Below are 27334 nucleotides of genomic sequence, written 5' to 3' on the forward strand. Positions count from 1 at the left end.
TAACTACTTCCTTTTGGATGTATTTTCTTCAGTCATCACAACTGAAGTGATAATAGGTACAATAGCTTGGATATATTTCCTAGCTAGTCAATAATACTCTGGCCTTATTTTCACCAGACTCAGTTTCAGGTGACGTTGATTACCAGTAGCCACTCGCCATTTGTCTCTGTGGTCGATACATGTTCTAATTTTAGTGGTGTGACGTTATGGGACTGAATTAGCATTGCTGTGTTTATCCGTAAGATATGGGTCTTATCGCCTCGGGGGTGGGGAGAGCAAATTAGCTTTATTTGGAGTCTCCTCTGTGCTGTTATTGCAGTCGAGGCGGCGTCTCTCACATTGGGTAGGATTTCTGCTTACTCCTCATATTGATTTACCTCTACGACGAACTATGCTGCGTATCGCCTGTTATTACTCATTAAAGGTCTATGGTAAATCAGCTGGACATCCAATCTATAGCATCTCATACAACAACCCTCCCCTCTTGGCCGAAGACATATTAACCCCTAAAGCAACTACAATCTGTTAGTGTTGGACCGGTGCTGTGAGCAGATCGTTCCAGGGCAGCTGAGATGAATCATTTCTCGCCAGTTAAACTCGATAATCGTCACACAGAACCAACCTTTACAGTCCAGTCCTGATTACAATAGCATGCCACATGTATTTTCCTAGCCTGTCTAGAACTACGCTCATTGTAAAACGTAATCCTAACCACTTTTAGTATCAGTTGTGATGCAATGACACAGCGTTAAAACAATAGAGTTAGTAGAGACATTGCAGCAGAGACGAGGAGCTGCCATTAGCCCTACAAACACAGACCACAGAGATTGGCCAGAGGGCTGACACAGATCCCCAGGACAGTATCTGCCAGTGCTATTTTCTCCCTGATCTGGTCCGAGGCATTGGTCCTGGGATGAAGACTGGGCTGTAGTGAAGTCCTTAAGAGCGACAAACAGCCTTCTGTCTAAGCCTTATTTTAAACTCTGGCGCTCTGCTATTTCTCTTCAACTGGACTCTTTTTAGTCTGGACCCACATCTGTCTCTTCTGTCTTGACAGATCTGGCACCAGGCTAGACTGCTATAGAGCCCATGGTGCCTATACACGTTCACCTCTGACCTGTAGTGCAGTCATAGAGACTTTTAAAAGAATGACCAGTCCATTCTCTAACCAGTCTATCATTTCCATTGGATTTACCGCCCCCTTGAAGACGGCATTACCTGTAAAGCGCTGGTCCTTCATAATCCTCCTGCCCCTCTACCCTGACAGACAGTCTATCTATCCCCTAAGTTGTGTTGTTTGGTCTCAAAGCTACCGTCAGTGAGGTATCTGACACCCTTTAGGCCTGGCTGATAACCTGTGCCCGAGGGAGGTGGAAATGTGAGTGGCGCTGCTGAGGCTGCGTAGTGGAGCCACTGTGTGTTTGAATGTAGAGCAGTGCAGCCAGCCAGGATAAAAGGCCTCACCAGGACTGTTTGATGCCGCAGCATTCTCCTGCCATGCGGTCATAACCAAAGAGGAAACCACCGTTTCTTTCCACTGACTAACAGAGGGCATTTGTTTAACCCAACGTCATTACATTGAGACCCTTGTCATGTGCTCTTCATCTATAAACAGCGCTGATTGTTGTTGTTTAAAAAAGTGAACCTTGGATATAATCAATGCATTTTACTGGTAGGTTGCTGTCTAGAGTCATGGCTTAGTTAGCAGGGCTATGACAATAGCAGCATCACTTTTTTACAAGGCAAAAATGAAAACACGAAGCAGACAAACTCTTTGGTCTTTTAAAAACCTGTTGTAATATCAAATATTGTGTGCTACTGCTTGGGAAATAAATAAATATCACTCTAGATTAGAACATAATGATGTTTGTTTCCAACATTAGGGCGGTTTTCCTGAATAAGTTAAATCCACTTTGTGAAGGCTAAGTGGGTGCATGCCGCCCGCCGTCCTGCCTCGCCAGATAAAAGCCAGACAGCGGTTCGGACTGCTCTGCAGCCTGCCTGCCAGTCAACCAGACGCTGCTTTTTATGGATCCTTCCAAAATGGCACTCTATTCCCTATGTAGTGCACTACTTTTGACCAGGGCCCATAGGACTCTGATCATAAGTAGTGTACTATGTAGGGATTGGGGAACAGGGTTCATTTGGGATGCAGCTATGTCTTCTTTGTATCCCCACTGCAGTCAGAACATGGGAGCAGGCTGTGAAACATATCTGTGTCAACATCAGGAGAGACAGGAAAATCATCATAAACGCCCAGCCCAGGCCTTAGACAAGTGTTGAAAGCGTCATCATCACCTGATCACTGTCAGCCGTTCCTTCTTGTCCTGTATTCTGTTATGCATTTTGGGTAAGGCATCACGTGCCACTCCTTGCCTGACAATACATTAAAATCCAGGTGAGAATTGGAGTAGGTGAGAAATGTACTCATTCTGTTGCCAGAATTCAGAAGTTCCTAATTTTGCTGGAATGTGTTATAGTTGAATAAGAAAAATGAAGGAACACTGCCATGATCACACAAGAGCACAGCATGTTGTTTACCTTGTAGGCCTTTAGGTCATTAGAGCTGTTCGTTATGGGAAAGAATGCTGCTGTGTCGTGGTCAGAATCCTGTCAAAGCTTGTGCCTGCAGCACTTTATTTGTTAGGATGTGGGAGAATAGATGTCATTTTTCCTGGTTTAAAATGTCACCTCTGGTCTCTTTTGACAATCGACCAAACATAAATGATTGACAAGCTTGAATTTAGCCTGAAATGTTCCGTAGACAAAACATTTATACAGTAGAGTTTTAAGCTGTACTGTAACAGCTTTATGCTTTGCACTAATGTCTGCTTACTGTATGTACGCTACAAGTCAAGTCCTCGTCTTAAATCACCCAGATGTTGACTTTCTGAGCTGCTTAATAGCATGTTTCTCAGCTTTGCAGACATTGTTAAATGAGCAGTTTAAATGTGAACAAAGTTAGAAACATAATCTCACCTTGGTCCTCGACCTTCACACACTGTTGCAGACCTACAGTTCAGAGACATGGCACCTTATTCCTTATAGTGCACTAATATGGGCTCTGGTCTACAGTAGTGCACTATATAGGGAATAAGGTGCCATTTGGGACACAAGCATTCTCTCTTAGTGGATGACTTCTGGCACATGAGTCATGACTCTCTTAGTGGATGACTTCTGGCATATGAGTCATGACTCTTAGTGGATGACCACTGGCACATGAGGCATGTTTGGTTGACTTTATTTGGTAACTATGACAACCTTTAGACTAATGCCAGTCCTTTTATGGTAAGTAGTGTGCTAATGTGGTAGGAAACTACTTAGAGAAAACGATAATGCCAGGATTCGGGCAGAGGCTTGATTGTTATCTACAATGGATTTAGGCCTACCCTTCTCCTTATTTCAAACACTGTTTCAGTCAATGTTTTTAGAAACCCTTGAACCGTAAGTGTCTGAAAATAACGTGAATTTGATGGGAGAGGTAATGTGCCTAGACTGCTTTGCTGTCATCTGAGTTTTCTTGATGGCATGTATGACTCATAAACTGAAAGGAGCCGACATAGAGCATTCTCTGTTGCTTTTGGGGAGTGGCACACAGGCAGTGTTCTATGATTCAGTGGGCAGATCTTCTGGCTTGGGTACTGGAACAGAGAAAGACATGGCTTGCATCCCAAATGGCACCCTATTACCCATGTAGTGCACAAAAGTAATGCACTATATAGGAAAGGGTGGAATTTGATATGCACCCATGGCTCTTTCACCCTACCGGTCAGACTAACCCAGTAACATAGCTAGCCAGGTCACAAGGCTGTGTTCCCCTAGAGACTGTCACAACACAGCATTCTCAGAAAGCTTGATTCCTTCATCTACGACCCTGGAACACTGTCTAGGCCTACGTTCATTCCTGAGCCTACTAAATGTGTGGCGTTGTTCTAAGTCGTTTTGCAGTCGTGCAGTATTGTGAAGCTACAGTGCACCGTTGCTGCACACATTCTGGCATTGTCCTGAAAACTTCGAGCTGGCGTTAAAGTATTTGTTTGGAATCCAATCCACACTAAGGATGCGTCCCAAATGGCACTTTATTCCCTGGTCAAAAGCCCTGGTTAAAAGTAGTGCAAAGTACTGCATGGGGAATAGGGTGCCCAATCCAGTCTCATAGCAAAACACATTATATGTTACTTTTCGTTAGGCCTACTATTTGTAATAGCGGTTGCACAATATAATACAAATTGTAAGACGTATAGTATCCTACGTCTTGGTCGCATTTGACCCGTTTAGTATGATATACTGTATTACGTTAGACTACTTCAGTATGATATGCTACGTTCAACTGCTTGAGTATGATATGCTGCGTCAGGTTAGGGGTTAGGAGTAAGGTCGAAGGGTTAGGGTTTGGGGAAGGGTTAGCTAACATGCTAAGTAGTTAAAAAGTATCTAAAAAATATAGCAGGTGCTACTTAGCTGAAATGCTAAAGTTGTCCATGATGATATTCGGGATGGAATTTAGTCAAATATAATACATTTGGCTCTCTGAGACCAGGCTGGGGTGCCATTTGACATACAGACAATGCTTGCCACATACTGTACAGCCTACAGTCCTCTCTTCCATGAAACCAGTACAGAACGTACAGTTACTGTAGATACGGTATAGTTTGCCCTGTAGTGAGAATCTTGTAAGCATTCAATCTGTCTCCCTATACGGTGTTTCAATCTTTTCGACAGTGCTCATTTTCCTCAAGAAAATTGCTTTCCGCTCCAGATATCGCTCTTAAAGTTAATGTCCGTGTTCACTGTTCAGGTCAAAGTAATAACCATTTACCAGATACTGTAGCAACCATTTGTAGCTGTCTTCAAAGATATGACATGATGAAAGTGGATAACATCTTTCATTATAAAGTATCAATTATTGCCTTGCTCTGGAAATGTCAGTTAGAACCCGTTCAAATGAATGTCTTTTGGCTAGTTTTTTTTATGCTGCTGTGAATGAGTGCGCTGTTGTGTTTTACTAGGAAACTGTACTCCTCATGGACAAGATTTTATTAGCTGTTGAGCAGCTTCCAATTTGCTGCTTTTTAGCCATTGGAAATTCCTCTTCTGCTGATAATATCTGAGTCGCTGAGATAGATTCACTGTTTGTCAACTCTCTCTATAGACTTCTTATTAAAACACAACTCTCATCAATCTTAAATACCAATTGGTAATTATTTTCTTACATTTTATTTGCAAGTGTTTATGCTTAGTTAAACTCTTAGAAAACAACTTGAACTATTGATATTATACTAATTGTGTCTGTCATTTTCTACTCATTTTATTACAATGAAAAGCTGAATGAGAGTATTAGCTAGATGAGAACACTTGATTCAAATGTTAAGCTGTTTGTGCTTCAGTAGCCTTACTATTCAGTGCTTAGTTAACTAGGGTTGGCAGGAAACACACAAAGCTAAAGCCTACCCACAATATGCATGTTCTCTCTGCATTAGTGTACAGAAATGGCTAGTCTTATTGTTTACCAGTGCAATGGAGCAGGCTGATGCCCTCCTAGTGAGAATGCTCTCCATAAGCTTAGAAGACAAGGAGCTGTTTTTTGCTTGACTTCCTAAATGAGATGAGTTTAAATGAAATGACTGTGTTTGTGGTGCACTCAGTAGTAGTTCCACTCTGTTTGGGCTCATCACGCCCTATAGATTTCCTAGAGTTCCTCGGAGTTCTGCTTAGTTTTTTTTTCTCTGTTACTCAAAGGCATGTTTTCTTTTTCCTTTTAGTTTCTGGACATAAACTGGACAGGCCTCACAAATATGCTGGACATTCCAGGCTTGAAGTAAGTGACAACTGCACCCTGCTTCTAATTACTGTTGTGGTGTGGAACTGGCCTGGCCTATAATATAAGTGTTTTTAGGGAAATAAAGTATTGGTATTGGTCTATTCAGAGGGCATGGACTATAGTTACAGGACATATTAATTGTATACTTGGCCCACATCCCAAATGGCAACCTCTACAAGTATTGCGCTACGTACAGTGCCTTCAGAAAGTATTCACACCTTGACTTATTCCACAGTTTGTTGTTACAGCCTGAATTTAAAATGTTGTGTCACTGGCCTACACACAATACCCCATCATGTCAAAGTGGAATCATGTATTTAGACATTTTTACAAATTGAATTAAAAATGAAAAGCTGAAATATCTTGAGTCAATAAGTATTCAACCCTTTTGTTATGGCATGCCTACATACGTTCTATGAGTAAAAATGTGCCTAACAAGTCGCATAAGTTGCATACATGATTTTTAAATGACTACCTCATCTCTGTACCTCACACATACAATTATCTAAGTTCCCTCAGTTGAGCAGTGAATTTCAAACACAGATTAAACTACAAAGACCAGGGAGGTTTTTCAATGCATCGCAAAGAAGGGCACCTATTTGTAGGTTTAAAAAAAAAGCAGACATTGAATATTCCTTTGAGCATGGTGAAGTTATTAATTACACTTTGGATGACGTATCAATACACCCAGTCAGTACAAAGATACAGGCGTCCTTCCTAACTCAGTTGCCAAAGAATAAGGAAACCGCTCAGGGATTTCACCATGCGGCCAATGGTGACATTAAACAGTTAGAGTTTAATGGCTGTTATCGGAGAAAACTGAGGATGGATCAACAACTGTCGTGTCTTTACTATCATTAACTGAAGACTTATAGTTTTTTATCAAAGATTCTCTGTAATTAGTATTACGCGATTAGACTGATTTAATCATGTAAATGTAATTAACTAGAAAGTCGGGGCACCAAGGAAAAATAGTTAGATTACAAAGTTATAATTTCCTAAAATAACTTTTCAGATATTTTATCTGACCAATTGGTCTTCAAATTAATGAATTATTTACTTAACCTCACGTTAGTCTCATTCCAAACGTCGTAAATTGTTGGTTATCTGCACGAACCCAGTCTTCACTATGAGTCATCCATACATCAATTGTCTTAAATAATTTATTTATTACTAACTAAGTAATTCACAGAAATGCATAAACAAACAGTAAATATGGTTACATGAAATGATAGGAGAATGTGCCCTAGTGGGCTAAACCGGCATGGCGGCTTGTTAGACAAAAGGGGAAGAAGGGGTCGACTAAGTCACTACAGAGTGGTAATTCCTGTAAGAATAATAAGAATTGAAATGCTAATCCTTTACACATGAATGCTCACTCATTCGGGAACAATTACAATCAATATATATATTTACGCTCAGTGTGTCGTCTTGATCGCTGGTGAAAAGTTTGTTTCTTTTGTAGAATTTTCCATCTCTCTCCCTCTATTGGTTGTGGTTAGAGGGGATAGTTCAGAGTGTCATTAATTTGTTTCATTATAGAATGGATGTTTCGGCAGTTGTCGTTCTTCGCGTTCAATGATACCGAATTCCTAGCTGCAGACTAGTAATTAATATCAAAGACTTGTTCTTATTCTGTCGGTATCGATAGTCTAAGAGTTTAACCACGTGGTATGGTTAAAAGATTCAGCAATGGTCTACAACCTTTGTCCTCCTAATGGAAAAAAACATGGTCTGCAACCTTTAGCCATCTCATAATTGAGGTAAGCTCGGTCTGCTGATCGAAAACCCGAGTCGGGGTTTTATTCGGAAGGGCCGAAAAGGGCTGTCCCAGGATGTCTGACCCTAACTGGGCTCAGGGGCGGTCCTCTGATTTAGTTCAAATCAAAAGGGAATTGTATTTTTCTTCATTAAACAGTCCAAAATCATTTTACACAATTATACAAACTGTATCATACTCACTCATTCATCTTATACAACAATTAGATGTAAACCTCATATCTGAGGCTATTATATAAACAGTGTTATGGTAATGTCGCCACACCGTCTCCCATGAGATTCCCCAAGTTGTGACAAATGGACCAGTTCGTAGCTGGATTCTTCATCGATCTTTTATACTTTCTCCGGAACATGAAATTTGTTCATACCTCAAGTCCTGTTTTGTTCTCCATGAAAATCTACTCTCTCTATACTGTGTGTCCATGAGGAGAACCTCAGGAATTTACGATGTCTCTCTGACCACAGCAACCTAGTTGAAGGAGGCAAGTGGGAGGCAGGAAGAGGGGGATGGGGCTTGCTATACACAAAGAGGCCAACGTCATGACACAACATTGTAGTTGCTCCACACTACTAACCTAAATGACAGCGTGAAAAGAAGGAAGCATAAAGAGAATAAAACTATTCCAAAACATACGTCCTGTTTGCAACAAGGCACTAAAACTGCAAAAATGTGGCAAAGAAATTAACTTTATGTCCAGAATACAGTTGTGTTTGCGGCCAACATATCACTGAGTACCACTCTTCATATTTTTAAGCATGGTAAAATATATCTACTCAGTTGCACAAAATCATCAGTCATCAGCACTCCTCCCACAAGTCTCCAGAAAACATGTGTTTTGGGACCGAGAGACACCTTTTCGTTCTAACGTTGGAGTAAGTACATTCCTAGTATGTGGGGACCTGTTTGCTGGCCTCATAAATGCTAGCCAGCTAGCTAATATTTAGAAAAACAATTTTTAGTTGTGTTACCATATTTTGCCTATTCCACCGTTTTGTGGAATGCATACTGGCATTTGAATATAGTGTGGGAACGGACACAATGTGGACACAAATGTAAATGTAGATGCAGGACGTGTTCGGAATTCCATGATCAGAACTGCATCAGAATACAAAAGCTGCATGAACTTTCAAGTCTAGACACACAGCCTCATATACTTACTTAGAAAGTCTCACTGCTGTATTCGCTGCCGAAGGTGATTCTAACATGTATTGACTCAGGGGTGTGAATACTTAATGTAAATGAGATTTCTGTATTTCATTTTCAATAAACTTTCACAAAATTCTAAGAACATTTTTCCACTTTGTCATTATAGGGTATTGTGTGTAGATGGGTAAAAAAAAATCTGAATGTGGAATAAGTGAAAGGGTATGATACACAGCTTATAGGCTAATATATTAGAGGCAACCATTTTTAATGTGTTCACCACTTACCATGGATGAAGGGAGGAGGAGGGGAAGGTATCTATATCATGTAGTTCATTGTGCCAGTGAAAGGCTAAAAGCTGATTTGGCTTAATAGGCTGTTTTGATTCAGCACGGGGCTGGCTCCTGTGCCAGGCATGAAAACAGCTCTGTCCCTCCTGTGACGACAACCAGGGTTGCGTCTCAAATGACAGCCTATATCCTTATATATTGCACTACTTCTAACCGGGGCCTGGAATAGGGTAGCATTTGGGACACAAACAAGGCAAGACAAGCAGACAGGAGGAAACATGAACATGAAGGCCTAATTGTTGTGGAGAGAGGACCAGGTGGCAGCTTTTAGGGCCGGGAGGGAGGGAGGGAGTGATGGTGGTGCTGGTGAGGAATGAATGTCAACACTCTCTCACCATTTTGAGGAAGTGTGTGTGTGTGTGGTAATAAACCATGGTAGGTATAAATGGCTAACACAGGCTGATCCACTCTTTCAGACCGAGCTGAAATCTGTGGGAGATGTGGAGGGGGAATGGTCATCATGGCTCTCTCTGGGGGTGTTCCAAATGATTCCCTATTTACAGTAGAGCACTACTTTTGACCAGGACCCATAGAGAATAGGGTACCATTTGGGATGTATGTATCCCCTGTTGCTGTGTGTTAGAAGTAGTCGTACGCCACTGTGAGGTCACAGCGCCATGAGGTCATGCATTAGCAGCTCTACGCAAGGCAGCCATGTGGTGGATGGTGTGCTACTAGAGTTAAAGTAGCGATCACATAAACTCCCTTCCAAATGTATTTGGACAGTGAAGCTAACATGTTTAATTGTGTGCAAGGGATAATTGTGACTTTTTTAAATGGTGGGACTAGATGCATAAAGTGCTTTAATTTCTAAATGGTAAAACCAATATGTATGAACATACTCATTACCCTAAAATGAAACCTGTACTGTCACCTAAAATGAAACCTGTACTGTCACCTAAAATGAAACCTGTACTGTCACCTAAAATGAAACATTCTATCTCAAATCTAAAATGCTGGAGTATACAGTCGTGGTCAAAGGTTTTGAGAATGACACAAATATTAATTTTCACAAAGTCTGCTGCCTCAGTTTGTATGATGGCAATTTGCATATACTCCATCATGTTATAAAGAGTGATCAGATTAATTGAAATTAATTGCAAAGTCCCTCTTTGCCATGCAAATGAACTGAATCCCCAAAAAAACATTTCCACTGCATTTCAGCCCTGCCACAAAAGGACCAGCTGACATGATGTCAGTTATTCTCTTGTTAACACAAGTGTGAGTGTTGATGAGGACAAGGCTGGAGATCACTCTGTCATGCTGATTGAGTTTGAAAAACAGACTGGAAGCTTCAAAAGGAGGGTGGTGGTTGGAATCATTGTTCTTCCTCTGTCAACCACGGTTACCTGCAAGGAAACACGTGCCGTCATTATTGCTTTGCACAAAAAGGGCTTCACAGGCAAGGATATTGCTGCCAGTAAGATTGCACCTAAATCAACCATTTATCGGATCATCAAGAACTTCAAGGAGAGCGGTTCAATTGTTTTTAAGAAGGCTTCAGGGCGCCAAAGAAAGTCCAGCAAGCGCCAGGACCATCTCCTAAAGTTGATTCAGCTGCGGGATCGGGGCACCACCAGTACAGAGTTTGCTCAGGAATAGCAGCAGGCAGGTGTGAGTGCATCTGCACGCACAGTGAGGCAAAGACTTTTGGAGGATGGCCTGGTGTCAAGAAGGGCAGCAAAGAAGCCACTTCTCTCCAGGAAAAACACCAGGGACAGACTGATATTCTGCAAAAGGTACAGGGATTGGACTGCTGAGGACTGGGGTAAAGTAATTTTCTCTGATGGATCCCCTTTCCGATTGTTTGGGGCATCCAGAAAAAAGCTTGTCCGGAGAAGACAAGGTGAGCGCTACCATCAGTCCTGCGTTACGCCAACAGTAAAGCATCCTGAGACCATTCATGTGTGGGGTTGCTTCTCAGCCAAGGGAGTGGGCTCATTCACAATTTTGCCTAAGAACACAGTTATAAACATTAATACTGTACATGACATGAGTTTTATGATATGGAAATGTGAAATGCACATTTTAATTCACGTGTGTTTGGCTTGCTTGTATGACGTCAAAGCTGTATTTATTACGATTGCCATCTTTCAAAATACATTGATTCCTTTTTAATTGACAGCACTTCCCTCACTTGGACAATTTGGCAAAAGTTGCCCCATTAGCAGGAGGGATGGGGGCAACTTCTTGTTGTGTGCGGTGCTCAAGTTCAGAACGGCTTGTCAGTCAAAACCCATACAGCACTGTGAAGCACAAAGCCTGAGCTCTGATGTCATACATAGTATGTTACTGTACAGCCACTGCGTTTCAATTTAGGGTACAGGGGGTACAGGTGTAAATGGCTACCTATAAAACTTATCTGCAAGTGATATATATATATATATATATATTTTCATTCAAATTCTTATTTTCAATGACAGCCTAGGAACAGTGGGTTAACTGCCTTGTTCAGGGGCAGAACAACATATTTTTACCTTGTCAGCTCAGGGATTTGATCTTGCAACCTTTCGGTTACTGGCCCAACGCTCTATCCACTAGGCTACCTGCTGCCCCAATGCTCACCTATGCCAAACAAAATTGGGGTCAAATAAAAACAAAGACCAGTGGGAAACGTAAATACAGTTGTCCAGGTTATTCTCCCTGGAACATACTGTTAGAAGTGACCAACACGCCGCACATACAGGATTGTCATTGTAGTGCAGTGGGCCATCCAGAAATTTGAATGCGGCCATTTGAATATACTTCATTCAATGAAGAGACATGTATAGGCCTGCATGGCTGTGGTGGTTTGGTAGATAATGTAGAAGCTGTGCCCTGATCAAGGTCCACAACTAACCAAATGAGTATGGTGTCTTGTGTGTCATTTTTGTTTTGGTATGAGACATTGTGGGTTTGAGAGACTCCGCCCTGTGAAATGTAGCCTTCCTCGTTTTACAGGTTTGAAGGAAACACCAGTGTGTGGGTGTTGAACCTGAAACCTGCCCAACCCTGCCTTACTCCGAGCTTTTCGTGTGGGTGTGTGTGTATGGTGTGTACAGACAGAGAGAGGGGGTTCTGTGTACAGGGCTCAGGTTTCCTCTGGTGGGATTTGCATCTCATTCTAACAGCAGGTACCTCCGGTCACCCGAGTGTTTGTGTAGTGTGTGTTTTGTGTAGTGTGTGTTTTGCTTTCTGGGAATGGAAGTTGTTGCTCCCACTTCCTCGGTGTCTAAAAAGTTCAATTGTAGTTTTGCTGAGTTTTTCCTACAAACGGACGAAAACGAAAGGACTGAAATGCATAGTAACTTACATTTGTTACTAATTAGCTTTGTTGAACATGTATAGCAGCTGAACACCAGCAATGAATGAATTCCTTCTGCAGATAAACTCAGACGTGAAGGCTGGCCTCCACATATTTCCGATACACACGTTCTCACCAAAAACAAGCTTTTATAGACGTAACAGAATATTGTAACCTAAGAGGAGTTATGAGGAAGGGATGGGGGAGGCTCTGCTGAACAATTCAACCCAGCTCTGAGGGACTAACACCCAACTGAGGGAATTCTCCATTCACTACAATGCTGCCATCTAGTGGGCATTAGAGAAACTGAACATTGAGTCTGGTTTGGATTCATCCTTTATAATAAGCTTAATCTTGGCTCTAGTTGAAATACATGTAGACCTTGTTTAACTTGTGGTTGGGCTGCTCTCTAGAGTTCAGAGTGACAGTGCCCTTGGCTTCTGCTGTCACACATCGACTGAATCCCAAATGGCACCCTTTATCCTATATAGTGCACTAATTTTGATCCAGCCCTACAGGGCTCTGGTCAAAATTAGTGCACTATAGGGAATAGGGTGCCAGTTGGGACACCGACATAGTGACCCCTCCCCCTACTCTCCACCTGCCAATGGAAGACCAGAATTGAATTGTATTTGCCTGAACCCCATAAACCATCCAACACCCCCCAATCTGCTGACCGAACTGTGATGATCCCTGTGATGGCCTGTACACTGTTGTGTAGCCTCTTCTGCTTGGCCATCAGTCTCGAACGTCACCAGATCACTGTTAAGTGTCAGCACTATAGGGCTACAAGACACTGAGTAGTGCACTATATAGGGAATAGATTGCTTATTGGTTGAAACAGGATGGAGGTATAATGAGCCTAACTAGATGATTTTTTTCTATCTGTCTCTCCTGTCCTGTGTGTGTTATAGCCTGTGTCTCTTTATCCCCCATTAGTGGCCTGTGTGATAACCTGATCCAGGACATCATCTACAGCTACCTGGTCCTGCCTAACCGCATCACCATTCCTCTGGTGGGAGAGGCTCAGCTCTCTCAGCTTCGCTTCCCAATACCTAAGGTAGGGAGGGACGGACGGACGATTCCCACTAATCACACACACTACACTGAGTCTGAAAGCAAGACACACATTCCACTGTATGAAGCCAAACCTGATTAACGAATCGACAAATTTCGCACTGTTGTTTTGCTATGTTGAAATGCAATCCATCCCTTATGGCATTATTGAATTCCAATGTTGTTAATGTAATATATTAAATCACTATGAGATATGTATGAACTCAGTGATGTTGATCTCTCCTCCCAGGGCGTTCTGAGGATTCACTTCCTAGAGGCCCAGGACCTGTTAGCTAAGGATGTGTTCCTGGGAAGGATAATAAAGGGCAAGTCAGACCCATACGGGGTCCTTCACATCGGCAACCAGCTGTTTCGGAGCAAGGTGATCAAGAAGACCGTCAATCCCAAGTGGCACGAAGTCTATGAGGTAGAGAGAACATTTTTAAACATCCACAAAGTGGTTCAGGAAGATTTCTTAAGATAATTGTTATGTTGGGAAAGATTTATTTGGTCTGTGTGAATGTGACCTTCAGGCTATGGTGTATGAAAACTCAGGACCACAGAACCTGGAGATAGAGCTGTTTGATGAGGACACTGACCAGGATGATTTCTTAGGAAGGTAAGTGATACATCCTAATCCTTTAGGATCCTTCCTGAGCCATCAAAGTCACTTGAACGTCATGCATGATTTCTGCTGTAGCACATAAAGCGATCGTGTATCAGCCACTATCTCCAATGAACTCACAGCATGTGTATATTTGCCTTGCAGGTTATTGATAGATATCGCTGAACTTCAGAAGGAACAGAAAATTGATGAGGCAATGTGTATTTTGTTTTGACTCCTTTCTCAATAGAAACACTCAATTGTAAATATATGTGATCATCCAGCACACTGAATTCCTTCTGTTCCGTTCCAGTGGTTTGTCTTGGAGGAAGGGGATACCGGAAAGCTGCACTTAAAACTGGAGTGGCTGTCTCTGCATCCCACTCGTGAAAATCTTGATCAGGTACCACCTTTTATCTACTTAGCACCCCATTCCCTATATAGTGCAATACTTCTGACCAGGACCCATAGGGAGTAGGGTGCCATTTGGGACACAGGTAGATCAGTCTGTATGTTAATGAGTTTTCAGGCCTTCAGCTATAAGACACTTAACATGAATTCCTATATTCCTATACATATTCCTCCATCCACTGGAGAGAGAGTAGATGAAGCATGTAGATTAGAGGGATAGATCAGGGAATCCACGAGGGAGTGCTCACCCTGTTTGAGCTCTGTAGTTCTTATTCTTATTGAGCTCTGTAGTTCTTATTCTTATTGAGCTCTGTAGTTCCATCCGTCCACTCCACAGGAGGTTGGTGGCACCTTAATTGGGGAGAACGGGCTCGTGGTAATAGCTGGAGCGGTATTGGTGGAATGGCATCAAATCCATCAAACGCATGGTTTCCACGTGTTTGGTGCCTTCCATTTGCTCCGTTCCAGACATTATTATGTCCACTCATAGATCCCTGTAACACCAAATGGTACCCTGTTCCCTATATAGTGAATTACTTCAGACCAGGGCCTATAGGGCTTTAGTCAAAAGTAGTGCACCAAATAGGGAATCGTGTACCATTTGGGTCACAAACTGTGTTTCTCCAGTCCATTATGTCAGTGCTGATGAGACACATCGTTCTATGAGACACATCATTCTATGTTTGACCAACAGAACAGATTGCTCTTAATACAGTATATTGGACTAGTGTTCTGTCTAGGGGGAGTACATCAAGCTGTCTCACACTACAGTAACTACTGTGCTGACTATTTACTCTGTCCGTGTCCTCTCCCGCTCTCTCCCAGGTGCTGACCAGCAACAAGGTTGATAAAGGACAGGCTAATGCTGACCTGTCGTCTGCCCTGCTGGTGGTCTTCCTGGACTCGGCAAGGAGCCTCCCTGTAAGTCACTCCACCTGTGGTAAAGTCACTAGAAGAATAGGAAAAAGCACAAGACCTACTGCATGCTTAAGATTGATGAGCCGTTCTGCTTGCGCTAATGTGTAGCAGAGAAAAACATCACGCATTGGGACCGTTATAATTAGAACTCGGATGGGGAAACACACTACATTGCCTTACTGTATCTCCGCACAACTTATTTGACCTGTTAGTTATGAGATGGCCATGTCAAGTTTTCTGCTGGCCACAAAACATAATACTTTATTGTGCCAGTCTACCAGTCATGAGACGGTATGAACCACCCAGTTCAACCCAGCTTCTCCCACCTGCCTCCTCTTCCTCTGACTGCTCTCCTGCTTGATCTCCTTCCCTTCCCCTCTCATGATCATGTTAATATCCTCTACCTCTCTTCCCTCAGTCTGGTCACTCACACTAATAGTATGCCAAAGTGATACATTATTGTACCTCAAGTTGTATTTCTATTACACCTGTGAAATAACATAATTAGTTTTGACTCTATTTGCATAAATGCATCACATAGGCAAACCCTGCTTCACGTCTCTTTTTAGACTCCTTCTCTTTGCTTTCTTCTCTCCGTTTCCCCCCTCTGAAGAGTGTGTTCAAGGGGAACTTGGGTTCTGGCTACTTTAAAAGAGCGGAGAGCTTCGGGCCTAGTCTTTAGTGAGAATACTGCCTCTCTCTATAGGACCTTATATGTGTCCTCTGGCATATTGCATCCTAGTTTTATTTTGCCACAGTGGGATTTTTTTGGTACTGACGATTGAAACACAGTAACTACTTGTGGCCAATAAGCATGTTGATTGTCATATGACTGATTTATGCATGCATGAATGAAGTTCTTATTAAAAAAGTATATTTTGACAGTTGTTAGGTTCTCATTTTTCAGAGTAAATAACCCACAGACACTAGAGAAGCTTTAACTAAGTTTATTCTTCCCAAAGGTTCTGTTCAGCTGAAAACAGACAGCTAAAGACTTCAGACTTCACGGTTTATATACATCCTACTTAAAACACTCCCTCTCTCCAATCATTAGTTTATGCCCAAGAGAAAGAAGGTAACCAGATACTAACCCTGATTACTCCCTTAAGGGGAACTGACCCCCCCTCGTCACTTCCTAATCCACAGATATCCATCTGTCTTCCCTATATCAACACATCGCTCTCCTCTCCTCCATCAAACACGTTCCAAAGCCTTCTGGCTTTTTACAGACTCTTTCTATTTAAGGCTTTGTCTCTATCATTTATTTAATATCTCAATGTTCAATGTTTAGCCGATTCCAACACAGTAATGCTGTCAGTCATGATTATGGGCATGCCTTGTATAAGATATCTAAACAAAAGAAAGGGTCTTGTTAGCGAGACCTCTCTGTGGATTGCTTTCCCTCCATCCCGCTCACCCAGCCATTCCTAGCCCGTTGGTGAGTTGTTGCCTCGGCAACAAACACTCTCACTAGAGGGCAGCATTTGATCGTCTCCACAGTTTACATGGGACTCTCACCCTGCCCAGCCTCTCTTAAAGTCCAGACATAATTGATCTCAGAGCATCTCCCGACTCCAATATCCTCTAACGCACACCTCCCAAATCAAATAAAACCACAGTTCTTAGTCTAAAATCCTTTAAACTGAGCCTGTCATCATTGACATGACTTGTCAAGACCAGTGGTGTCTGATACCACTTTAAATCGGAGGATGATCTCATTGTAATGGATGGAATGGAATAAATGGAATGTTAGCGAACACTTCGAACACATTACTATGAGCCGTCCTCACCTCACCAGCCACCATTGACGCTAACTATGTAGTCAACAACAAGAATGTAATTTGTAACAACAACCCAGAATGAATAGGTAATATTATACAGAATGCAAGGATATTATGCAAAGTACTGAATGTAATGCTTCACTCTGGATAAACATTTAATTTGTTAATTAATGTAGATTAATTTGTTGCTAGAAATTATATCTGTGTTGTATGAAAGTACTCATCAAGAGATTGACTATTCCATTTACCCATCGAGATAATACAGTATCTGGAATGACATAGATGTACACTAAACAAAAATAAACGCAACATGCGTTAATGTTCATATAAAGGAAATCCATCAATTGAAATAAATAAATGAGGCCCTAATCTATGTATTTCACATGACCTTGGAATACAGATATGGGGTGTGGATCAGAAAACCAGTCAGTATCTGGTGTGACCACTATTTGCCTCATGCAGCGCGACACATCTCCTTCGCATAATGTTGATCAAGCTGTTGATTATGGCCTGTGGGATGTTGTCCCACTCCTCTTCAAAGCCTTTTGCGAAGTTGCTGCCCATACCATAACCCCGCCTCCACCATGGGGCACTCTTGTCACAACATTGACAGTAAACCGCTCAAGCAAACCGCTCAAGACCCTGGTGAGGACGTAGATGAGCTTCCCTGAAACGGTTTCTGACAGTTTCATCAGATGTTTGGGTGGCTGGTCTCAGACGATTCCGCAAGTGAAGAAGCCTGATTTGAAGTTCCTGGATTGGGATGGTTTCACGTGGTCTTCTGTTGTGAGGCCGGTTTTATGGTAGAGAAATGAGCGTTAAATGATCTTGCAACAGCTCTGCTGGACATTCCTGCAGTCAGCATGCCAATTTCACGTGCCCTCAAAACATGAGACATCTGTGGCATTGTGTTGTGTGACAAAACTGCACATTTTAGATTGGCCTTTTTATTGTCCCCAGCACAAGGCGCAGCTGTGTGATGATCATGCTGTTTAATCAGCTTCTTGATATGCCACACCTGTTTAGGTGGATGGATTATTTTAGAGAAGGAGAAATGCTCAACATAGGGGTGTAACAATTTGGTGCACCATATTTGTTTGGCAGCTCATGAAACACGTCACTAGCACTGTATATGTTGTATTTATATTTTGGTTCAGTGTACAAAACACCATAAATATCCCCATATCCAGACCATCTCCCTCCTGCCACTGGACTGCTTCGTCAGTGTTGGAATAGTCCTTCTGTTTCCTCTGTATTGTATGCTCCTCTTTATCTCCCATAGTGATTCTCCTGGCCATGTCACTGTCAATACTCTTCATGATTCATTCACCTCGTGATCATCATGTTGTTTGTCTTGTCTCTCTCTACCTGTTATCATGGTTTTGGCGTGGTTTTCATCGTTGCTCCGTTCCATGATTTTAACGATCCTCTAGCATGCCCTCTCCTAATAACTAACCTAGTGTTGTTCATTCTCTCATGCCTGGGGGGGGGGGAAGCGCACTCCTTTAGAATTCAACCATGACGGTTTGAAGAAGGCCTCAGTCAGTAAGGCCATCGAGGTAATGTAACAACAATGCATGCAGAGCCAGCCAGACAGACAGTGAGGAGGACTAAAGGCCCTGTTTGAGCATCTTAGAAAGCACCATTCCCGTAGCACAGTAAGACTGGTGAAAGCCATGGAGTCGAAGCTATGTTTTCATCTGTCCACTCACTTACAGATGCATTCTTAAGGTATTGTAACAGGGCCTAGACACACACTGCAGTTGGCCCTGTGACCAGAGAATAACTCTTTAGTAGTGGAACCAAATACAGTACCATGTTGTTTGGCTGGGTGTGTTATCTGTTAGGACATGGATGTGTATTGATCCGTTTCCTGAGTACCAATCTGTTGATTATTATGAAGTAGTAAGCAATTTGTAAAAGTGGAAAGCAATTCAGTTGATTAGACTAGCATAGACTGTATTGATTGTTTATATCCCAGTGAGTAATATTGCTTACAAGTTGTTTCCCACTCATATATTCCTACAGGAGCATTCAAAATGCCTTGCATGTTGTTTTGGGTTCCTTGTTTTGTGTTATTAATTAACAAACCCCAATCTGTTTGGACTTAAACTGCCTTCCATGCACCGTATTCTAATATTCTGATGATGTACGTAACAACTGTGTTGTATGAGATAATTAACACACCAAGAACATCTACCTTTTATATAAGTGTTTCCTCGCTTCCAATTTCAACTATATTTCCTGCTGTTATGGGGTTTTCTATAGACAATTATGTAACTACTCTACTTCCTAATCTCCAGTTTGAAGGCTTCTATATTTCGCCAATGAGGGATGAATATGGGGCCTTACATCAGGCCACTTTTTTTTTTATATTAACAGAATCTTTATTTCAGAAAAATAGAACAATTTTCTAATACAACCATTCTAAATTTGGGATGCTCCATAATTTAAGTTAACCAATATTTCTATGTGTGTATATTAAATCTGATTAGACAAGGATAGGGCGATTTAAAGTAATACCGATGAAGTTAACATCTCACAGTTCAAGAGGTTGTGTGTTTTTACACCTGTTCTTTCCGTTTCAGTCTGGTAAAAAAGTGGGCAGCATCCCGAATCCTTTTGTCCATTTCACAGTCGGGCACAAAACGTACGACAGCAAGGTAGGCCAACAGGCCATGTTTCCTACTCTATAGTTCCCATAGATTTGTATAATTATATAAACAACACTGCAATGCCATGTGAATAGCATATTCCTGGTCGTTTTCACTGCCTCTAACATGGACCTTTTTCCCCAACCAGACGAGGTATAAGACCAACGAGCCTGTATGGGAGGAGGCCTTCCCTTTCCTCATCCACAACCCAAAATGCCAAGAGCTGAAGATTGAGGTATGGGTTGTAGGCATGCTTTTCCTACTGAGTGACCTCATTGCTTACCATTTAGTTTGACCTCTGGCTATACGTTTAACATGTATCATTTATCCGACACTCTTATTCAGAGCGACTTAGTTTGTGCATTCCTCCTAAGATAGCTAGGTGGGAAAATATCACAAACATAGAAAGTGCAGGTTCAGGTTTTTTTTTTTTGGGGGGGGGGGGGTTAGTCGAGTTGAAGAGGAGGATTATTTAAGACACTTTGAAGATAGGGTTTGAGGTTTTCGGAAGATGAGCAGGGACTCTGCTGTCCTAGCTTCAGGAGGAAGCTGGTTCCACCATTGGGGTGCCAGGACAGAGACGAGCTTGGACTGGGCTGAGAGGAAAGTGCCCTCCTATGGTGCCCCCCCAGGTCTCTTGGGAGGGCCAAGAGACCTGGGTTGGCAGAATGTGTGCTCGGATAGTTGTGTAGGGTTTGAGCATAGCCTAAAGGAGAGGATCTTCCCCTCTCTACGCTGTTCTGTAGGTAAGCATCATGCTCTTGTAGTGGATGCACCTTCAACTGGAAGCCAGTGGAGTGTGCGGAGGAGCGGGGTAACATGGAAAAGTGAGTTTCAGTAGTCCAGACAAGATGACAAGTGCCTGGATTAGGACCTGCACCACTTCCTGTGTGAGGTAGGGTCGTACTCTACGGATGTTGTAGAGCATCAACCTGCAGGAGCGGGTCACTGCTTTGATGTTTGCAGAGAACAACCGAGTGCTGTCCAGGGTCAAGTCAAGGTTCTTTGCACTCTGGCACTCTCTTTGCACTCCACACTGTGGAGTTGTCAACTGTGATGGAGAGGTCTTTGAGTGGGCAGGCCTTCCCCGGAAGAAAGAGCAGCTCCATCTTGTTGAGCTTGAGGTGGTGGCCCGACATCAAAGTTGAGATCTGCCAGGCAGGCAGAGATGCGTGTTGCCACCTGGGTGTCAGAAGGTGCCAAGTAGTTGAGTGTCGGCTGCATAACAATGATTGGCGAGACCATGTGAGGATATGACTGATCACATATCACTGATATGACTTGGTGTATAGAGAGAAGAGGGCCTAGAACCAAGCCCTGGGGGACACCAGGAGTGAGAGTATGTGGTGCAGACACAGATAGCGGCCTGCCCGGGAGGATGCAATCCAAGAGTGTGCAGAGCCTGAAACGCCCAGCCCTGAGGGTGGAAAGGAGGATCTGATGGTTCACGGTGTTGAAGGCAGCGGATAGCTCTAGGAGGATGAGAACAGAGGAAAGAGAGTCAGCTTTGGCAATGCGGAGAGCCTCTGTGGCACAGAGAAGAGCTATTCTCTGTTGAGTGACCCGTTTTGAAGACAGACTGGTTAGGGTCAAGAAGATTGTTCAGAGAGATAATGAGAAAGTTGATCAGAGAAAGCACCCTCAATTGTTTTGGAAAGAAAACAAGGGATACAGGTCTATAGTTTTTGATGTCAGGGATAAGGTCGAGAGGGCAGGTTGTCGGGCAGCCAGTCATCTGGAGAGAGGGGAGAAAGAGGTCAAGGGTAGTTGTCTGTGAGTGAGACCAGTGGACTCAATAGGCTGAGTGAGTAGCGGAACCACTTTTTAAACTGGTTGACAAAGTCGTCCACAAAGAGTGAGGGAAAAGGATGGAGGATTAGGGAGGGGGAATGGGATGGAGGAGAAGGTGGAATAGTTTTCTAGTGTTCGAGGCAGAAGCTTGAAATTTAGAGTGATAGAAAGTGGCTTTAGCAGTGGAGACAGAGGACGAGAAGGTAGAGCGGAAGGAGTGAAAAGATGATAGGACCTCCAGAAGAATCGTTGCCCGCAGCCCTGTTCTGTAAGCTCACAATGCTATGCAGCAAGAAGGGAGGGCCAAGCCGGCCTGAAGGAATGCGAGTCAGGATGGGGAAAGTGAGTAGAATAGGGTCGACGAGGCAAAATCAGGAGACAGGAGGACGAAGGATTTAGGATGAGGGAGAAATGATAGGAGAGAGAGCAAAGATTGCGACGGCACATGAGCATGGGTAGGGGCTTAGGGGTTAGGGTTGGAGACAAAAGGAAACACAAAGTAGTGATCAGAGATCTGGAGGGGATGTTGCAGTGAGATAAGTAGGCGAGCAGCCTCTAGTAAAGATGAAGTCAAGCGTATTGCCTGCCTTGTGAGTTGAAAGGGGGAGGTCAAAAGAGGCAAGGAGGAGAAATAGTTGGAAAGAAATTAATAGAAGGCAGATGTCAGGAGGTTGAAGTCGCCAAGTACGAAGAGCGGTGAGCCATCGTCAGGAAATGACCTTATCAAAGTGTCAAGCTCATTGAGGAACTCTCCAAAGGCGCCTGGTGGGTGATAGATGACAATTTTAAGCTTGAGTGGAGAAGTGACAGTGATGGCATGGAATTCAAATGATGAGATGGACAGGTGAGAGGGAGAAAATAGAAAATCTCCACTTAGGAGAAATGAGTAGGTCTGTGCCACCACCGTAGTCAGATGATGAAAGAACAGCTGGAGTAACAGTGTTCTCTGGGGTGATCCATGTCTCCGTCAGGGACTAAAGGGCAGCAGAGGCTATGATGAACTCTGTGTTCTTGACCGCAGATCGGCAGTTTCAAATGCTGCCAGTGACCCGGAATTCCACATAGGTTGTGTGCCAGGGTACACTAAATTAGAAGGGTTGCAGCCAAGGGGTGGGGAGCGTCTGTAAAGCCTACAGGGAGAGGAGCGAACAGGTATAGAAAACACACATAGTTGCCAAAGCGACAAAAGAGCAAAATGAGATCATCAGAAAATAACTGGGTAAAATATTAAAGTGAGAGAGTGGTGTGGAGCCTTCCTCTTTCCTTCTTCAAAGAACCTGGCAGAACAGTCTTTGTTTCGGCGACGGTCTGACAGCTGCCGCTGAGAAACCAGGGGGAGACTGAAGTACTAACACTAATTGTCTAGCAGCGGTGGAGAGCATACCTCCCTCTACTAATTGCTGATTGCCTAGGAGAGGTGAAACCACTTCCCCTCCAATACAGCCACTTACTAAAACAAGTCACAAATTGCCCTGCTCCTTAATCCTGGTTGATGTGTCAACAGCTTTCTGCAAAAGTCAGCAGTTCACACACCAAGTAGGCTACTGGGAAGACGGGTGTGACATTACAGTTGATTTTGACAAAGGTGGGATTACGGTGGGATTCTAGTGTGAGACTGAGCCAATTATTTTTATTTATTTTTATTATTTTTTAAAGTGCGTGTCCCAAATTCCACCTTATTCCATATTTAGTGCATATTTAGTGCACTCTATACCAATAGGGCTCTTGTCAAAAGTTACTGCACCAAATAGAGTATTAGAGTATTTGTGACACACACTATGGCTACTGTATGGCCTTACAGATGATTTAGTGTGATTATGGTGTGGGATTTAGCTGATTTTGTCTGCTCGTTTACAAAACTCAGCATATCAGTGAAATTCGGGGTGCACGGAGCATGAGAGGAAATTTCGGGTCTGTAAATTCCAGCTACTGTAGTACCTGTGCACTGCCTATTTGTAAGTGCACTAGAATTTACTTGACACAAACTTTCGCTTTTATATAAAAAAAACACCCTTTCCCCCTTCAGGTAAAGGATGAGAAACATGATTGTTCCCTGGGGACTCTGAGCCTGCCCCTAGCCCGTCTCCTAGAGGCTGAGGACATGACGCTGCACCAGCGCTTCGATCTCAAGAGCTCTGGGACTAACTCCACCATCAAGATGAAGATGGCACTGAGGGTAAGGGTCCATGAGGGTTTGAATAGGGCTCTTATAGTCATGCACATGTGTCTGCATCCCAAATAGCACCCTATTCCCTATGTACAGTGGTTCCTCAATTAAGCGTAATACTGCGGGATAGCGTGGTACGGTGTGTTACTGTGCTTGCCGTTAGTGCTTGTTCGAACCACCAGAGAGCAGCTTTGAGCACATCTACGCTTGAGGAAAGATCATCATGGCATGCAATTGTGAATACACTTCATGGTTAAAATGTAAATCTATATATAATTGTATGCACACATCTGTTAATACAATCAGTGTTTGCTTCTTTGCTCACATCATTTGACCACTGCAGTTTGAGATGATATATCAAGAAGAAAATTCATGTTACAGTAGCCTATGTTGGCCTATAGCCTACTGCACCTAAAACATCCGTTAATACAAGTCCTTCAAAAGTGGAAATATGGGCAGAATATTGTATGAAATATTTGGATGTTTAAAGGCGGATGTTTGGTTGTTTTAATTCAATCGGGTCATTCCAATTCAAATGTGACTCGCCGTTCTCTTGTTGATATCGTATCCTAGCCTTTATTTAAGATTATTTTCATTTTAAAGAATGTATTTTCTTCCTGAAGAACAACAACCATTCACCAACATCCGCCACTTTCGGATTTGTCCAATTGAATGGCTCATCAAGGTGTGAACTGTGACCAATGTCCATCACTGTAAGCCTAGTGCTGTATTCTAATCCTAAAAACACAGCTTCTACAGTAGTAGGAATATATGATCAATTTCGATTTGTAAAAAATACTGTTTCAAAATGCAGATGTTTAGTACAGTGTGACAAAAAACTATAGGAAAATTAGATTTGACAATAGCATGGATTGGGACTCCATCTCGTCCCTCGCCCTCTTCAACGCGTCATTCTTCCCCTGACTCCACCAATCCGGCCTGACTATGGACAAATGCATCAGCCGTCGGCCCGTATCTCTGCCCTCAGAGAAGGTTTCTCTTTCTGCTGGTTTGCCTTCAATGACTCAAATAACTCTATAAGTTGGTCTACTGATTTGAACCTGATCAAACTTGTTTGGTAACAACTGAAAACAATTATCTGTAGCTCTGCCAAGCCTACAAGCAAAGATGAACTTGTAAAGGCCATCAAGGCTAATGCGGCTAATTGATTACCGGTATTTATCCTGTGTCGCACTAATGAAAAATGTGAAAAACAAAGATACTGTTTTTGTTTGCCTGGTTGAGTGGATGAGCTGAACACTTCAGAAACCAACAGCAAAGTTACTACTGAAGGCTTAGCCTATTTACAAGTCTATTTTGTAGCATAAAGCTATATTTGTTATTTGTCACATTGTACCAAGAGAACCAGAAGAGAAAAACTGGTTTTAATGGCATATGAGGAAGCGTTCATATATTAATTCCCTCAGTTGGTATGGTCGGATTTTAGCCAGGCTATTGAAGCATGGTAAGAAATTCCAGATTTGAAGTCTGCATGAAGTAAAATGTCAATTTCAAACAATTTATGGTTTATGTTGTCTCTCTTTCTGCTGGTCTGCCTTCAATGGCTCGATCTCGGTCTTCAAAGTTTGAATCTGATCCATGTGCACCTTCATCAGATGGACTGAATGATACCGCCCTGTGCCCCAAATCTGTGCTGTACTGAGGACTTTAATTTTTTTTTCTTTAGGACAGGCTATCTGGGGTTGATTCTAATTTGTTTATTGTAATAAAGCACGTAGCCCTCGCTTTTCCTACCCTCCTCCTTCATCTTCTATTATTATAATGCACTAAAGATCCTAAGCTAAGATCCTAAGAGAGGAATTGCATTAAATCAAATTATACATTTCCAATGATTTACCGTCCATAAGGATGGGGTGCCGCTAGTCAAAATATATTTATCATGCTTTCCTGATTGGACATGTTAGATGAAACGACTGGAGTTGAGAATGTTGGTATATTCAGAGACCTAAAAGCTGAACAGATAAACAGTTTTGATTTGCAGGAGTGTCTCTCTCCTCTCGCACTAGAGTCCTGCATCAGGCAAAAAAAAATCAGCTGGCGGGTGGTCCCGGAGTTGAGCTTGTATTTGATTTTGGATGTTGTTAATAAAATAGTTTAATTGAAACTTAAATAATCGAAACAATATTGAATGTAAATATTTAGTTTTATGTCGGCTATAGGCTTTCATTAGAAATAACAATGCCGCCGGAGAAGAAGGCTTATGTTTTATGTGTCCCCAACCGACTGTGTTTTCTGTTCATTTATTTGCATTGTTTCTTTACTTAGTTTGTACATAGGAGACGGTAGCCGCAACATTATGACCGAAAATAACTTCTGGACATCAGGACAGCGATTACTCACCACGGACTGGCAGAATCCTTTTTTTCCTTTAACGAGTCTGACGAGCCCGATATACTGATTTCTCGGGAACAGGCCCAGATCCCCGTGATTTGCGTGAAGAGGTGGCAGAGAAAAAGGGGCCAGCGGGCGGGCTGCCTTCTGACAATTTGTAGGCGATCGAATAAACCCCCACTTCCTTCCATTCTGCTAGCAAACGTGCAATCTTTGGCGAATGAATTAGATGACCTACGCGGAAGATTAAACTACCAACGGGACATTCAAAACTGTAATATCTTATGCTTCACAGAGACGTGGCTGAACGACGACACTATCTCCATACAGCTGGCTGGTTATACGCTGTACCGGCAGGGTAGAACAGCGGCGTCTGGTAAGACAAGGGGCGGCGGACTATGTATTTTTGTAAATAACAGCTGGAGCACGATATCTAAGGAAGTCTCGATCTATTATTGCTCGCCTGAGGTAGAGTATCTCATGATAAGCTGTAAACCACACTATCTACCTAGAGAGTTTATCTGTATTTTTCGTAGCTGTTTAAATACCACCACAGACTGAGGCTGGCAGCATTCAATGAGCTGTATTCCGCCATAAGCAAACAAGAAAACGCTCACGCAGAGGGCTTGTGCTCCTACTAGCCAGGGACTTTAATACAGGGAATTTTTAAATAGTAAATTTTTATCAGCATGTTAAATGTGCAACCAGAGGGGTGGAAAAAGCTCTCCTGTGCCCAAGAACATGAAGGTAACCTAACCTGACTAAATGACTACCGACCCATAGCACTCACGTCTGTAGCCATGAAGTGCATTGAAAGGCTGGTCATGGCTCATATCAACGACATTATCCCAGAAACCCTAGACCCACTCCAATTTGCATACCGCCCCAACAGATCCACATATGATGAAATCTCTATTGCACTCCACACTGCCCTTTCCCACCTGGACAAAAGGAACACCTATTTGAGAATGCAATTCATTGACTACGGCTCAGCGTTCAACACCATATTGCCCTCAAAGCTCATCAATAAACTAAGGACCCTGGGACTAAACGCCTCCCTCTGAAACTGGATCCTGGACTTCCTGACGGGCCGCCCCCAGGTGGTAAGTGTAGATAACACATCCGCCACGTTGATCCTCAACACAGGGGCCCCTCGGGTGCGTGCTCAGTCCCCACCTGTACTCCCTGTTCACTCATGACTGCACGGCCAGGCACGACTCCAA

The 27334-nt window shown here is 42.8% G+C and overlaps 1 protein-coding gene across 2 annotated transcripts in view; it reads left to right on the plus strand.

Annotated features, from left to right (window-relative positions):
• Window positions 1–27334, plus strand: part of LOC139386992 (extended synaptotagmin-2-like) — a 56401-nt gene that overhangs the window by 19747 nt on the left and 9320 nt on the right. For both annotated transcript variants that reach the window (XM_071132924.1, XM_071132925.1), the window contains 10 exons: window positions 5763–5818; window positions 13317–13437; window positions 13684–13860; window positions 13967–14052; window positions 14203–14251; window positions 14351–14440; window positions 15274–15369; window positions 19736–19810; window positions 19950–20036; window positions 23619–23768. In XM_071132924.1, the coding sequence (XP_070989025.1) occupies window positions 5763–5818; window positions 13317–13437; window positions 13684–13860; window positions 13967–14052; window positions 14203–14251; window positions 14351–14440; window positions 15274–15369; window positions 19736–19810; window positions 19950–20036; window positions 23619–23768 (987 nt within the window). The remainder of the gene's footprint in view (window positions 1–5762; window positions 5819–13316; window positions 13438–13683; window positions 13861–13966; window positions 14053–14202; window positions 14252–14350; window positions 14441–15273; window positions 15370–19735; window positions 19811–19949; window positions 20037–23618; window positions 23769–27334) is intronic.

The sequence above is a fragment of the Oncorhynchus clarkii genome, chromosome 28, assembly GCF_045791955.1.
Source record: "Oncorhynchus clarkii lewisi isolate Uvic-CL-2024 chromosome 28, UVic_Ocla_1.0, whole genome shotgun sequence".
Lineage (NCBI taxonomy): Eukaryota > Metazoa > Chordata > Actinopteri > Salmoniformes > Salmonidae > Oncorhynchus > Oncorhynchus clarkii.